The following is a 16,639-nucleotide window of genomic DNA, read 5'->3' as shown; positions in this document are numbered from 1 at the left end:
GGGCAGTAGAAGCTCAATACAGAGTTGTATTGTCTCTATTTGGAGAACGGTGAAACACCGCGGTAAATAGGACCTGTAATAATTAATTCTGAGGTCACATCTTCCATCCATCCATTATCTGTAACCGCTTATCCAATTTAGGGTCGCGGGGGGTCCAGAGCCTACCTGGAATCATCGGGCGCAAGGCGGGAATACACCCTGGAGGGGACGCCAGTCCTTCACAGGGCAACACAGACACACACACATTCACTCACACACTCACACCTACGGACACTTTCGAGTCACCAATCCACCTGCAACGTGTGTTTTTGGACTGTGGGAGGAAACCGGAGCACCCGGAGGAAACCCACGCGGACACGGGGAGAACACACCAACTCCTCACAGACAGTCACCCGGAGCGGGAATCGAACCCACAACCTCCAGGCCCCTGGAGCTGTGTGACTGCGACACTACCTGCTGCGCCACCGTGCCGCCCTAATTCTGGGGTCACATCTTGAAAATAAAAATAAAAGTTCCATAAACAGTCCGTGGCATCTGGTATCACACAGTTCAATCAGACGTCTCCAAATTCCCAAGCACTACACAATTCAGCTTTAAGGATATTTTTTACATTGAATTTGACCCAATACAATAATTAAATCCCAATCTCTGAAGGTAATCCCTCACTCAGTGCTAACCTTTCTGGTTCTGGGTAAACGCAGTGATGTTTCCGGACAGAACTCTGACGACTAAAACTCCTCCCACACTCTGAACATTGATACGGTTTCTCTCCTGTGTGAATGCGCTGGTGTCTTTGGAGACTACCCTGTTCAGTAAAACTCATCCCACACTCTGAACAGTAATACGGTTTCTCTCCTGTGTGAATGCGCTGGTGTCTTTGGAGACTACCCTGTTCGGTAAAACTCTTCCCACACTCTGAACAGTGATACGGTTTCTCTCCTGTGTGAATGCGCTGGTGTGTTTGGAGACTCCGCTGTACAGTAAAACTCTTCCCACACTCTGAACAGTGATACGGTTTCTCTCCTGTGTGAATGCGCTGGTGTGTTTTGAGATGACCCTGTACAGTAAAACTCTTCCCACATTCTGAACAGTGATACGGTTTCTGTCCTGTGTGAATGTGCTGGTGTGTTTTGAGACTACCCTGTTCAGTAAAACTCATCCCACACTCTGAACATTGATACGGTTTCTCTCCTGTGTGAATGCGCTGGTGTCTTCGGAGACGACCCTGTACAGTAAAACTCTTCCCACACTCTGAACAGTGATACGGTTTCTCTCCTGTGTGAATGCGCTGGTGTGTTTGGAGACTACTCTGAACAGTAAAACTCTTCCCACACTCTGAACAGTGATACGGTTTCTCTCCTGTGTGAATGCGCTGGTGTGTTTGGAGACTACCCTGTACAGTAAAACTCTTCCCACACTCTGAACAGTAATACGGTTTCTCTCCTGTGTGAATCCGTTGGTGTTTTTGGAGATTACCCTGTACAGTAAAACTCTTCCCACACTCTGAACAGTGATACGGTTTCTCTCCTGTGTGAATGCGCTGGTGTGTTTTGAGATGACCCTGTACAGTAAAACTCTTCCCACACTTTGAACAGTGATACGGTTTCTCTCCTGTGTGAATGCGCTGGTGTGTTTTGAGATGACCCTGTCGACTAAAACTCTTCCCACACTCTGAACAGTGATACGGTTTCTCTCCTGTGTGAATGCGCTGGTGTCTTTGGAGATGACCCTGTACAGTAAAACTCTTCCCACACTCTGAACAGTGATACGGTTTCTCTCCTGTGTGAATGCGCTGGTGTGTTTTGAGATTACCCTGTTCAGTAAAACTCTTCCCACACTCTGAACAGTGATACGGTTTCTCTCCTGTGTGAATGCGCTGGTGTGTTTTGAGATTACCCTGTTGAGTAAAACTCCTCCCACACTCTCCACAGTCATAAGTTTTCCGTTTGTTTTCACTTGTCTGAGATTTCCTGTTGGATGTATGGTTGTGGGGAGTATCCAAGGATGTTTCCTGAGAACTGGAGCTTCTGTCCTCCATATCCTCACATTTAATCCCTCCTGATCTCAACATTGTGTTATATTCCACTTGGAAATGTTTCTTGATGCACCTGTGGAAAAACTTGAACAACAGGAGCCAGAGAATGTATCCAAAGAGATGGTCTTCTGTCCTGGAAGACAATAAAGAAACAAAAATAAATTAGTTAAATTCTCTCTCCCCTGGCTCTCTATTGGACACCAATATTCTCCTGAATTTGTAGTCAGTTCCACCTTAAGTACTGCTACTGAAACAGCAAAAAATAAGTCAGTGTTGACAACTCATGGTGCAGGAATAGTGCAACATCTAGGGCTGGGCAATATAAGTGCAAATCAATAATCACGATTAATTGTACATTTTACCACGATTACGATTAATGAATGATTATTTTGTTTTTGTATTTTTGACCCTCATAGTTTAGTGCTCAAATTTGCTCCAGTATTAAATATGGGAGTTTTTCTTATGTCACTGAGAGATTGCTTACATTTAACTTATGTTCAGGGTCGTCTTAATTATACTCAAAACACAGCACGTCCAAAACCAGACACTAGCTGCTCCAGTCACTTGGTCTGATTTGGCATTTAGGTTGGGTCCATATGGCAGATAGGGGCAGAATCAGGTGACTACAGCTGGGTAGTGTGGAGGGAGTACATGAACACACAGTTGGGACATAACAGAATAAAAATAATCAATATAATTGATATAGACAAGTTAGCCCAGGTATCTTCAGTAAAACACGGTTTATATATGGGGTGTAAATATCTTAAATGCGTTTATCTTCAATAAAACACAGAATAAACGGGGTGTAAATATGTTAAACACATTTATCTTCCGTAATACACGGTATAAACATGGTGTAAACACCTTAAATGCGTTTATCTTCTGTAAAACACGGTATAAACGGTTGTAGGGACTCTCTTTGCTAGGAGTAGACGCAGCCAGGAAGGTCTGGACACAAAATTCGATTATAACCCCAAAAATAACGCACAAACAGACGAGGTCTGATTAATATGAAACAATCTTTTATTTTGCACAACACCATGAAATACCTCCCTGTATTTGACCTAATCCTCCTCTACAGCTACTCCAGGAAGTCATCAAAAGTGGACCAAAACTACTAGTTATATAAGGAATAACGAGTATTCAGGTTATAAAAAGGGAAATCCCACGCCAAACATTAAAGAACACTATAAAACTACACTCTTATGTAATAATTAAAAGTACGTAAGAAGTTGTGAAAATCTGAGAGTCAGTATGAATAATTAGTCCCCTAAATACACCACAAAACGGGCAACACACAGTTTATCATCATCAGCATGGACTCAATAAAAATAGTCTGACCAGGACCGGACTGACCCGGCTCAATCTGGAAGGTGCCCAGACAAAGCCTGCGTAGGTTCCACTTCGAGCAGCGCCCGATGAACTCCTCCACGCCCGACGCTCCTCTGCCCACCGGAAATTATCACAGTCCAGGGCCGTTCACCCTTTCACCTCCGCTCCCCACAATCAACAACGGCCGCAACAGGTCCCCAGTCCGACGCGCACACACACCAGGCCCCGACCTCCTCCTCTCTCCTGTCTCAACCTGGAAGCCTCTCAAAACGCAATCGCGACCCGGAAGTCCCCTCTCAGAGGTCGCCCCCCCCCCTTAAAAGTGTCTAACCCCACCCCTTTTCTTAATCATTCTTACACGGTGTGTACATACCTTAAACTCGTTAATCTTCAGTAAAACACGGTATAAACGAGGTGTAAATATCTTAAACGCGTTTATCTTCAGTAAAACACGGTATAAACGGGGTGTAAATATCTTAAACTCGTTTATCTTCAGTAAAACACGGTATAAACGGGGTGTAAATATCTTAAACACGTTTATCTTCAGTAAAACACGGTATAAACGAGGTGTAAACATCTTAAACGCGTTTATCTTCAGTAAAACACGGTATAAACGAGGTGTAAACATCTTAAACGCGTTTATCTTCAGTAAAACACGGTATAAACGAGGTGTAAATATCTTAAACGCGTTTATCTTCAGTAAAACACGGTATAAACGAGGTGTAAATATCTTAAACGCGTTTATCTTCTGTAAAACACGGTATAAACGAGGTGTAAATATCTTAAACACGTTTATCTTCAGTAAAACACGGTATAAACGAGGTGTAAATATCTTAAACGCGTTTATCTTCAGTAAAACACGGTATAAACGAGGTGTAAACATCTTAAACGCGTTTATCTTCAGTAAAACACGGTATAAACGAGGTGTAAACATTTTAAACGCGTTTATCTTCTGTAAAACACGGTATAAACGAGGTGTAAATATCTTAAACGCGTTTATCTTCTGTAAAACACGGTATAAACGAGGTGTAAATATCTTAAACACGTTTATCTTCAGTAAAACACGGTATAAACGAGGTGTAAATATCTTAAACGCGTTTATCTTCAGTAAAACACGGTATAAACGAGGTGTAAACATCTTAAACGCGTTTATCTTCAGTAAAACACGGTATAAACGAGGTGTAAACATTTTAAACGCGTTTATCTTCTGTAAAACACGGTATAAACGAGGTGTAAATATCTTAAACGCGTTTATCTTCTGTAAAACACGGTATAAACGAGGTGTAAACATCTTAAACTCGTTTATCTTCAGTAAAACACGGTATAAACGAGGTGTAACACATCTTTACCTTCAGTAAAAAAAAACAGGACTTGATTTCTCTCCAACACACAGCTCTCCTCCTGCTTCTCTCTCTCTCTCTCACACACACACCACAACGCCCGCCCCCTCTCACACGATTGGCTGGAAAAAGCTGCTCTCCTAATGTACAGTCCCCACAGAGACAGTCCAGAGCATCATTCCAATAGGTTGTTTTCAGTCATGTGGTTATTCCATACAGTGGGCCGGAAAATAACGTGCATGGCATGCATTTGGGGCCAAAATCGTCTTAAACCTAATGCCTGTAACCTAAAAATATGACGTGTACAGACGAAAAGTATGTGCGTGTTGTTGTATTGTTTCTTTTATGTCTACAGAATTTTTTTTTTCAGTGTACAGCATGTTTTTACATCTAAAGAGGTTGTTTTTTTCATGTACAGACAGCATATTTTTAGGTCTACAGAGTTTTATTTTTTTGTTTGCTTGATTTTGGGTTCTTTGTTTGTTTACTTTATTTTATTTACCTGTACAGACGTTATTCTACAACATCTTGACCTTTTCACTAAAGTTGCAACATTTTGCCAGTAGATGGTGGTATTTACTTACATATTGAATAATGTTGCAAAGTTAACATAAGTGTTTTATTAACCTGCTGCTTTATCTCTTTATAATCTGTAGGATAATTTACTTTAGTCTGAACACTTTAGATGTGATTTTTATGATAAATGTAGTATGATGAATATACACATTTATAGTATTAAACACCACGCTATTGCTTTCAACAAGCAATTATTTTAATTAGTTACTCAAGAAGCAGCTTGATGCTACGTCAGCAGAGTCAATAAAAACATCTGCTGACAATCCAGAGCCGGGACCAGGCCGCAGACAGACGGGCTAAACCGACCGTCTGCGAACTGCCTTGAGACGTCACCTAGTTTCATCTGGATTGAAACTATGCCTTTGCCCCGAATTAAATGTAAAGGTAGAAAAACTCAATCAGCTCGTTTCAACAACCTAATCAATATTAAATCATATTCAGATGATAGCAGCAACACCTCAGATTAGATTTAGATCAGATGAATATTCAGCACTAAACTGAGCCACAACTCTAGACTGTAATCATGAGCATAGCCCAAGATTATCAGGCAAAGGAGGTGAAGTATGTGTAATTTACCAAAATACTCTAGATATCAGTCATAAACAATGTGACACCTTCACTTCTTTTGAGTTTCACTCCACCATTATGACAAATCCGCTCACAAAAAAGAAGACATTTTTATTATGTAACATTTACAGACCTCTAGGGCTCTACTGAGAATTTCTAAAAGAATTCAGTGATTTCGCTGCAAACCTAGCTGTGTGCAATCACAAAGTTATAATTGTAGGAGTTTTCAATATCAATTTTGAGAAGGAAGATGACCCACTGAAAAGGCTTTTACTCCAATCCCAGACTCTGTTGGTATTACTCAAAAATTAACAGTGCCTACACACTATTATAGTCACACTTCAGACTTAGTTTTGACACTAGGTCTTAACATAGACAAACTTAATATTACACACAAACTTCAGCAATCTCTGACCATTAACTAATTTCATATGAGCTACGTCTTAGCCATGATATATGTATATAACACAATAATAAGACATGCAAAGCTTTATACACATTTTATTTTTTCAATAATTATATAGAAACCACAAAGTAATTATTGTTCTCTCCTCCTTACACCACTAATACAGGGAAACAACAGAGAATGGCTGGATTATGTAGTTCCTCATAGTTCACTCCTTCTTAGTGTAACTACAGTGAAACAATGGGGAGTGGACTGAAATATGTAGTTCCTCACAGTTCTCTGCTTCTTACACTGTAAGTACAAGGAAACAACAGGGAGTGGGCTGGATTATGCAGACAACTGTTTTCCTGGTTTACTCTGTAAAGATACCACTCATCACAGTAAGGTGGACCATTTATTTTCCTTGTCTACACAAAGTGCACAAACGTTGGTTAAACAATGTTAACAAATACCAATTTAAGATAATTATATTCAACAAAATATATCATATAATATAAAATGTTCTACGAACAATCAGTATACATGGTATAAACAGTACTTCATAATTTACATTCTACCTTAAATGACACCTTAACTCACCTCAGACTCAATCGTGAGTAAGAGTAAACATATTTAAAAGATATAAAACAATAATTTAATTGCACAAAACCTACTCAATATATATCTAGATGACAATGGTTCAAATCTTACTTAACGGAACATTATCAGTTTGTAAAAGTCAACAATCTATCTTTCAATTATTCTGAAGTAAGGTTTGGAACTCCACAAGGCTCAATTTTAGGACCATTATTATTTATCAAATCAAATCAATCAAATTTATTTATATAGCGCTTTTCACAACTGATGTTGTCACAAAGCAGCTTCACAGAATTCCAGTAAGACAAAGATTTGACATGAAATGTAAAAACAAATGTAAAACCCTCAAGTGAGCAAGCCAGGGGCGACAGTGGCAAGGAAAAACTCCCCCAGCTGAGGAAGAAACTTTGGGAGGAACCAAGGCTCACAAGGGGTGACCCATCCTCCTCTGGTCAATCTACTGGTGATGATAGTTAGTAGTCCATGAGAACTTCAGTGTAGGGACAGCTTCAAGGCACTTGGTGGTTGCTGGAGCGTGGGCAGCTGGTCTGAAGCGTGGAGGAGGGTCTCGACAGTCATCCATCAGTGTCCAGACAGACAGGTGGGCAGTTGTTTACTCGGAAAGATGTAAAGGGATGGAATTAGTTTTGAACTGTTTTGTGTTTGTAAAGTAGAAAATATATAAATTTCCAGAGTGTGGCTAATGACTCCAGCAGATCTGACTATGACAGCTTTAACTAAAAGGAGAGAACCAGGAGGACACGCAGACACGGGAGCATCCTGAAACACTGACATCCCTCCGCTCCACCGTCAACAAACCTGAGTGATCGGGAGAAGCGGCGGGACGACAGCACCAGCGTCTCAGTTTACTATAATTCCCTGTGTCCATGGACCCCCCGGATCTGCCGCCTTTATCTATGGGGGAGCATTAGCTACCAAAAGATAAACTAAACAAATGTGTTTTTAGCCTAGATTTGAAGATTGCGACTGTGTCTGAGTCCCGAACATTTTCTGGAAGATAATTCCAGAGTCTGGGGGCTTTATAAGAAAAGGCTCTTCCCCCAGCTGAGGCCTTCTGATTTCTGGGAACAATTAAAAATCCAGTATTCTGTGATCTGAGTGAACGTGGAGGCACATAATAGGAAATAGTATCTTGAAGATATTCAGGAGCAAGCCCATGTAGAGCTTTATATGTTAATAACAAAATTTTGTAGTCAATGCGGAATTTAACAGGCAGCCAATGAAGTGATGATAGAACTGGGCTGATATGTTCAAATTTTCTAGTTTTAGTGAGGACCCTAGCTGCAGCATTTTGAACTAATTGAAGTTTTCTTAAATTGCTGCTGGTGCATCCTGACAGTAGTGCGTTACAGTAGTCAAGCCTTGAAGTAATAAAGGCATGTACTAATGTTTCTGCGTCCTGAAGGGATAAGGCATTTCTAATCTTAGCAATATTGCGAAGATGTAAAAAAGCTGTCCTAGTGATACTACCTATGTGTTGATCAAATGATAAATCCGGGTCAATTATGACACCAAGATTTTTTGCTGCTGAACCAGGTTTAACTGGAAAGTCAGCTAGATTTAAATTTAAATCTGATAATTTATTTCTTGCCACTTTTGGACCCAAAAGCAGGACCTCTGTTTTGTTGCTGTTTAGAAGGAGGAAGTTACGCAACATCCAGCCTTTCACGTCTTTTACACAGTCCTCTATTTTCTTTAATCTGTGTTTGTCATCGGGCTTGGCTGAAATATACAATTGCGTGTCGTCTGCGTAACAGTGAAAGTTAATGTCATGGTTTCTTATAACTGTGCCTAGCGGTAACATGTATAATGTAAATAATAATGGTCCTAAAATAGAGCCTTGTGGAATTCCAAATCCTACTTTAGAATAATTTGAATTTAGATTGTTTACTTTTATGAATTGATAACGTTCCGTTAAGTAAGATTTGAACCATAATAGGGCTGTCCCTGTGATTCCAACCAAGTTTTCTAACCTTTCTATGAGAATATTGTGGTCTATTGTATCGAAGGCTGCGCTTAGGTCAAGAAGCACCAACAGGGACACGTGGCCTTGATCAGAGGCAAGAAGAAGATCATTTGTTATCTTGACTAGAGCTGTCTCTGTACTATGATGTTGCCTGAATCCAGATTGGAATTTTTCATATATATGATTCTTATGTAGATATGAACTAAGTTGTTGGGCCACAGCTCTTTCTAAGATCTTGGACAGAAATGGCAAATTAGAAATAGGCCTGTAATTAGACAGTGTACTAGCATCAAGATTTGGTTTCTTGATCATAGGTTTAATAACTGCTAGTTTAAAAGCTTTGGGTACATGGCCCAGACTAAGGGATGAGTTTACTATAGTTAAAAGAGGATCAATAATAGCTGGTAGTACTTCTTTGAGCAACTTTGTGGGAATTGCATCAAGTGTGCAAGTTGTACAGTTTGCGGAGGTGATAATCTTCTCTAGTTCTAATTGTGGGAGTGGGTAAAAGGTTTCAAGTCTTTATTTTACAGTTATATTATGTTTTATATCATTCACATCGGGTGGCAGCCAGGATGGATTTGATCCTGTGGCTTGAGTTTGTTGTCTAATATTCTCAAATTTATTATTAAAAAAGTCCATAAAATCTTTACTGGTGAGAGTTGCTGGAATTAGTTGTTCAGAACCTGCTTGATTTTTTTTGTAATTCTAGAAAACACACTAAACAGTGCTCTCGGATTATTTTTATTATGGGAGATCAGCGAGGCCAGATATGCTGAGCGAGCTTTAGTGAGGGCATTTCTATACTCTATAAGGCTGTCCTTCCAGGCAGAATGGAACACTTCAAGCTTGGTTGATCGGCATTTCTGCTCTAGTTTTCGTAATGTTTGTTTTAAAGTACGGGTCTTATCATTATACCATGGTGCGAGCTTTTTCTGTCTTATACTTTTATGTTTAAGTGGTGCTACCTTTTCTAAAGTAGATCGACAGGTATTTTCTAGGTAATCAGTTAGTACATCTAGGTCCATTGGGTCTGATGGAGTTGGAACTGGGGTTGATAGTTCTGGTAGGTTTTCTATAAATTGTAGGGCGGTAGATGGTTTTATTATACGCTTTGTAGAATAGCGAGGGTTCTTACATATATTATGGCTAAAACATAGCTCATATGAAATTAAGTAATGATCGGAGATTGCTGAGGATTGCGGTAAGATATTAATTTTGTCAATGTTAAGACCTAGTGTCAGAACTAAGTCTAAAGTGTGGCTGCAGTAGTGTGTAGGCCCTGTTACATTTTGAGTAATACCAATAGAGTCTAAGATTGAGGTAAATGCCTTTTTTAGTGGGTCACTTTCCTTCTCAAAATGGATATTGAAATCTCCTACAATTATAACTTTATGATTGCACACCGCTAGGTTTGTAGCAAAATCGCTGAATTCTTTCAGAAATTCTAAGTAAGGCCCTGGTGGTCTGTAAATGTTGCATAATAAAAATGCGTCCTTTTTTGTGACCGGATTTGTAATAATAGTGGAGAGAACCTCAAAAGAAGAGAAGGTGTCACATTGTTTAAGACTAATTTCTAGGGTATTTTGGTAAATTACACATACTCCACCTCCTTTGCCTGATATTCTTGGGCTATGTGCATAATTATAGCCTAGGGGGGTGGCTTCATTTAGTGCTAAATATTCATTTGGTCTAACCCACGTTTCCGTGAGACAGAAAACATTGAATTTATGATCACTTATAATATCATTTACGATGAGTGCTTTTGAGTTTAGTAATCTTATGTTGAGTAACCCAAATTTTAGTTCTGAGGTGTTGCTGCTAGGTGTTGTGTATGATTTAATATTGATTAGGTTGCTGAAACAGGCTGATTTTGTTTTTCTACTTTTACATTTAGTTCGGGGGAAAGACACAGTCTCAATACAGTTGAACCTGGGTGACGCCTCAAGACAGTTCGCAGACGGTCGGTTTAGCCTGTCTGTCTGCTGCCTGGTCCCGGCTCTGGATTGTCAGCAGCTATCTACACTACTCTGCTGACTAACTAAAAGACTATGTGCTATGCTGCAAGAAAGTAAGTCAGTCGGCCAGAGCAGATTACGGCATCGGACATCGTCTGGGCCAGTTTAATCACCTCTGTAATATTACCCTTAGTTACCTCAGACTGCCGCAGACGAATATCATTGGCCCCTACATGAATGACTACCCTCGAATATCTCCTATTAGCTAACAGTCTAAGGTTGCCACTAATATCCGGCGCTCTGGCTCCCAATAAACAGCTAACTGTTACTGCCGGCGCCCCTAAAGGAGTAGCTAATTTCATGTGTCAAACAATAGAGTCTCCTATAACCAGAGCACTCTTAACAGGTTCCTCAGCGTGTGCTTCGCTGAGCAGGGCAAACCCGTTTGACACGCGAATCGGAGGAGCGTGGTGTCCCGGTGGGCTAGCTTTGGCCTCAGCGTTAGCATCAGCCTTAGCTGTCCGGCTATGACGCCGAGATGTCACCCATTCACCCCGCTGTGAGGGCTCTAACGCCGGAGTCGTGGGGGTGCTAACTCTCTCTAAGGCACCCGGAGTTGCTAACACTGAATCTCGTTGTTTATCCCTTAACAATAATAAGCTCCGGATGTGCACTTCTAACTGGTCCACTTTATCCACCATAGAGCTTACTAGCTGACACTTCGTACAAACACAACCACTATCTTTATCGCTAGAGGTGGAAAAGGGGGTTAAACTAAACATGCCACACTCTGAGCAGGCAAAACAGCCAGTAGTAGCCATGGAATTGCAGGTACTTACTGCTTTTAGTTGATTTTAGTAACTTACACCAAGAACGTTACTCCAGGGTCCGGTGGCAGTTTTAGTGCCTCTGTAATGAATATTCCTGCGGAGACAATCTAAAAGATAGATCTATGGATGGTTAGTAGGTTATAAAAACAGATATAAATATAGAAATAACAATGGAAACGAGTAAACAGGAAAACCCGAGCGATCAAAACAGCTTCCAAACGGGTACAGAAACAGCCAAACGGGTTGCCAGCTCACCAAAAAACCTTATGTAAACATTTATACCAAAAAACATACATTATGTATGTTACCACTAGGCACAGTTATAAGAAACCATGACATTAACTTTCACTAATACGCAGATGACACATAACTGTATATTTCAGCCAAGCCCAATGGCAAACACAGATTAAAGAAAATAGAGGACTGTGTAAAAGACTTGAAAGGCTGGATGTTGCGTAACTTCCTCCTTCTAAACAGCAACAAAACAGAGGTCCTGCTTTTGGGTCCAAAGGTGGCAAGAAATAAATTATCAGATTTTACTTTAAATATTGCTGACTTTACAGTTAAACCTGGTTCAGCAGCAAAAAACCTTGGCTTCATAATTGACCCAGATTTATCGTTTGATCAGCACATAGGCAATAATCACTAGGACAGCTTTTTTACATCTTAACAACATCGCCAAGATTAGAAATGACTTATCCCTGCAGGACGCAGAAACATTAGTACATGCCTTTATTACTTCAAGGCTTGACTATTGTAACGCACTACTGTCAGGACGCACCAGCAGCAATTTAAGAAAACTTCAACTAGATCAAAATGCTGCAGCCAGGGTCCTCACTAAAACTAGAGAATTTGAACATATCAGTCCAGTTCTATCGTCACTTCGTTGGCTGCTTGTTAAATTCTGCATCGATTACAAAATTCTGTTATTAACGTATAAAGCTCTACATGGGCTCGCTCCTGAATACCTTCAAGATACTATTTCCTATTATGAGCCTCCACGATTACTCAGATCACAGTGTACTGGACTTTTAATAGTTCTCAGAATTCAGAAGGCCTCAGCTGGGGGAAGAACTTTTTATTATAAAGCCCCCAACTCTGGAATGATCTTCCAGAAAATGTTTGGGACAATCTTCAAATCTAGGCTAAAAACTCATTTATTTCATTTAGCTTTTGGTAGTTGTCTGCTTTACATACACCTAAAGAGATTAAATATAATTTTAAGATTTTAATAATTTTAAGACCAGCTGCCCATGCTCCAGCCACCACCACTTGCCTTGGAGCTGCACGCCCCCTACACTGAAGTTTTCACAGATTCCTAACTGTTACTACCAGTAGATTCACGAGAGGATAGGTCCCCCTTGTGAGCCTTGGTTCCTCAAAGGTCTCTTCCTCAGCTCTGAGGGAGTTTCTCTGTGCCACTGGCGCCCTTGGCCTCACTCACCTGGGGATTTACATTCTTTACATTTTTATATTTCATGTTAAAACTTTGTCTTTACTGGAATTCTGTGAAGCTGCTTTGTGACATCAGTTGTAAAAGGCACTATATAAATAAATTTGATTTGATTTGATTCTACTAAAATCACTTACTTTAACCAGCTTAATTACATTTTCATAGCATTTACACAGCTATGATTCCTTTGTTCAGTTATCATGATTGTTACGACCTCGTCTAGGGGAATGGGGCCATGGCAGTGTATGTGGTGATTTACTGAGAGTAAATGTATGATGGGAAGAAATGAAAAGAACTAGATACTCAAATTGGTTGACAATCAAAGTGAAGACAAACATTGATACAACAACTTCAGGAGTGACCCAGACCATAACAACAAACAAAAACCCAGCTGAACAAATAAATACCATACCTCTGTTTTTCATGAGGGTGGCTGAACACAGAAAAATATTAAATGTGAGTAGTTGCCATGTGAGCAAATATTTACTAATAATTCAAGTACAGTATTTAAACAGTTGTTTATTTACTGTATTGTGAAGACAGGTGATGGAAAAGAATCTCCACAGACACGGTTAAAGTCTAAAATCACTTACTTTAACCAGCTTAATATGATTCCTTTGTTCAGTTTCATGATTGTTACAACCTTGTCAAGGGGAAAGGGGCCATGGCAGTGTATGTAGTGATTTACTGACAGTAAATGTATGATGAGAAGAAATGAAAAGAACAAAATACTCAAATTGGTTGACAATCAAAGTGAAGACAAACATTGATACAAGAACTTCAGGAGTGACCCAGGCCATAACAACAAACAAAAACCCAGCTAAACAAATAAATACCTTACCCAGCAGTGAACCAAAGCAAAAGACAAATATGCTTCCCTAACTCCCTGACATATGAACACAGAATAAAAAAACCCTGGCACTGTCTATGTTTACAATATTTCTACAATCAGCAAAAAGGTCAAAAGAAAGAGACAGAAATCAGCATCGAGGAACGAGATAACAAAGTGAGGTACACGATATAACACACACACAAAGTAAACACAAACATCAGCAATACAAAAAGCAAGGATTTCTCTCCTGGGATTTGTTCCAATACAGCGCTATATCTGAATGTTTGAAGAACCAAAGCATGGCATATGGAATTGGAGGGACTGGAAAACAGTGGAACTGTAAGGAATACAAACACACACCACATACATAGACACACATATACAGACACACACAGAAAGAACATACCAAGGCACATAACATGATTTAGACATATTTCACATTGTGTTGTAGTTGATGTAACTTCAATTCATTCAGTTCTACTCAAAAATCTATTTCAGCAAACTGTGTCTTATTTAAATTCAAAGTCCATAGCTGATTACCTTTCATATTAAATCAGACCTCCATCAACTCTTAACGTTCATACAAAATATTTATATAGTTCTAGAGAAGCTTTATGTGGCAATGTGTGGAGGAGTGGTCAGGAAGTTACCTGAGAGAGGTGTTGATGAGGTGTAAAAAGGCTTGGAAAACAGGTAAACCTCCCTTTTTAAGTGTTTATTGTGACACAGAAAAAAAATCAGCAACAAAACACATATCTACAACGAATATGGCCAAACAATATGTACAACATTTACATTAATTACACTGTAAGAGTTTAATACTACGGTGGGATAGTTGCTACCACCTCATAGCTCCATAACAACTCTGCAGCGAAGCACTGTCCAGTCAGTCTCCCCCCATAGTGTGCGCCCCTGCCTTTAAATAATAAAGACAGTCGTACTATATGTCCTTGTGTGTATATATGTATGAGTCAATTCTGCAAAAGATGCAAAGCTCCAAAACAGTTTCTGTCTGATTGCATGCAAAGGTAGACATCACATTTACTTCGGTTTTCCAGGATGGTGGCTGAACACAGTAATAAATTAAATGTGAGTAATTGTCCTGTGAGCAGTAACAAAGATTTACATAGCAGTATATATTGGAGCAGCCCCTGCAAATATTTAGTAATAACTCAAGTACAGTATTTACACTGTTGTGTATTTACTGTATTGTGAAGACAGATGATGGAAAAGTTTACATTTGCACATTCAAGGGACTGAGAGAGAGAAGAAAATGTATTATCTCTTATCCTTACTGGCAGCTCATCCTAAACATCTCCCTCTTTGGAGCACAGACACAGAACATACGTATAAACTCAGAACAGTGAACACCTCTTAATACTGCACTTAAGTTTCTGTTCTGCCTGGTGGTGGTTGTAGACTGGACAGACGGCATGTTTTTTTGGGTGGAGGTGTAATGTTTTTCACATTTCTGAAAAATAACAAAATGTGAACAGTTATAAGGATTTACATTAGCAGTACATAGTGCAACAAGCTACATAGCATGACGCTATCACATTTACACAGGCCTTTTACACATTACATTACCACAATAGGCTAAACATATACAGCCATTTACACATTATAGCATGACAATAAGCTACACTTATGGTACAGGAGCCTCACATACTAATGTACAACATGCCATTCACACTCAGATTAGCAACAGGCTACACTTGAATGTTCCATTTACACATAACAGCAGCATTTGGTCTATTTACATAAGCGTAAATGAACGTGTTTTCTTACAGAATTATAATTCTCACATGTGTTTTACATTCATTTGTTTGTCACATACAAAGTGACACTTATTTTGTTTATTCTTTATTTTAATTTACCTGGAATTCGCTGTGTTTACACGGTAAGTGTGAATGAACTCCGAAGACGGGTTTATTTCATTTGAAAGAAGGGATTTCTCTGACCTATCACAAAAAAATCCTCCTTGGGATCAGTCCACTTCAGTGTGAATTTTGACAGCAAATTTTGATTTAGTTTTAGTCTTAGTCTTTTGACTAAACTGTCATTTAGTTTTAGTCATAATTTAGTCATCTGAATTGTTTTTAGTTTTAGTTGACTAATTATCATAAGAATATAGTCGACTAAATCTACGGTCAATTCAATCGACTAAAATAAAAAGGGTGTCAAATGTAAATGCTTTTTCTTCAGTATTAATTAATCAATATTAATCACACAAACACTACATTGATTAACTGTCTATTTTATTAACTGAACTATTATCTAAACAGAATACAAATACAGTGAGGAGAAAGAGATACTGCACTAGAGCATTCAGTCTCAGACATATTTATGCATTCATAATGTAAAACTAATTTAAAAATTGCTCACCGCAAGTCATCATCTGTTTCAGAGTCAGAGTAAATTTCCATTAGTGGGGAGTCTTCTGAATCCTCAGAGGTGGGGTCTTCTCCTTCTGGTGTGGTGTGTTTAAATGCTGCCACCATGTTGCTCCCATTGTCTGTTATTACTGTGATGATTTTCTCATTTGGTTTGCCCCATTCTTGCATACATTTATCCACACATGCTTTGATTGACGGTGCAGTGAGTGGGTGGGCTACTTGTTCAAGGGTCAACAATGTGTGTTCTGGTTTACTTTGTTCAACACAAAAGTATCATGAACTTATAACCAGGAATGACGCAGTGAGCCCTGTTTTTGTCCACAGGTCAATGCCAATAGAGACCTTCCGGAC

At 39.4% G+C, this 16,639-nt stretch overlaps 1 protein-coding gene across 1 annotated transcript; it reads right to left on the bottom strand.

Moving 5' to 3' along the window:
• Positions 1 to 286: 286 nt before the first annotated feature.
• Positions 287 to 16,393, bottom strand: LOC136694068 (zinc finger protein 345-like). Its single transcript, XM_066667423.1, has 2 exons — positions 16,278 to 16,393; positions 287 to 2,168 (listed from the first exon to the last, which is right to left on the bottom strand). The coding sequence occupies exons 1-2, from the start codon at positions 16,391 to 16,393 to the stop codon at positions 635 to 637; spliced, it is 1,650 nt and encodes a 549-aa protein (XP_066523520.1). The 3' UTR covers positions 287 to 634.
• Between the last annotated feature and the right edge of the window lie 246 nt (positions 16,394 to 16,639).

The sequence above is a fragment of the Hoplias malabaricus genome, chromosome 4 (genome assembly GCF_029633855.1).
Source record: "Hoplias malabaricus isolate fHopMal1 chromosome 4, fHopMal1.hap1, whole genome shotgun sequence".
NCBI lineage: Eukaryota > Metazoa > Chordata > Actinopteri > Characiformes > Erythrinidae > Hoplias > Hoplias malabaricus.
Note: the sequence above shows the minus strand (reverse complement) of the source record. Positions and strands in the feature narration are given on the sequence as shown.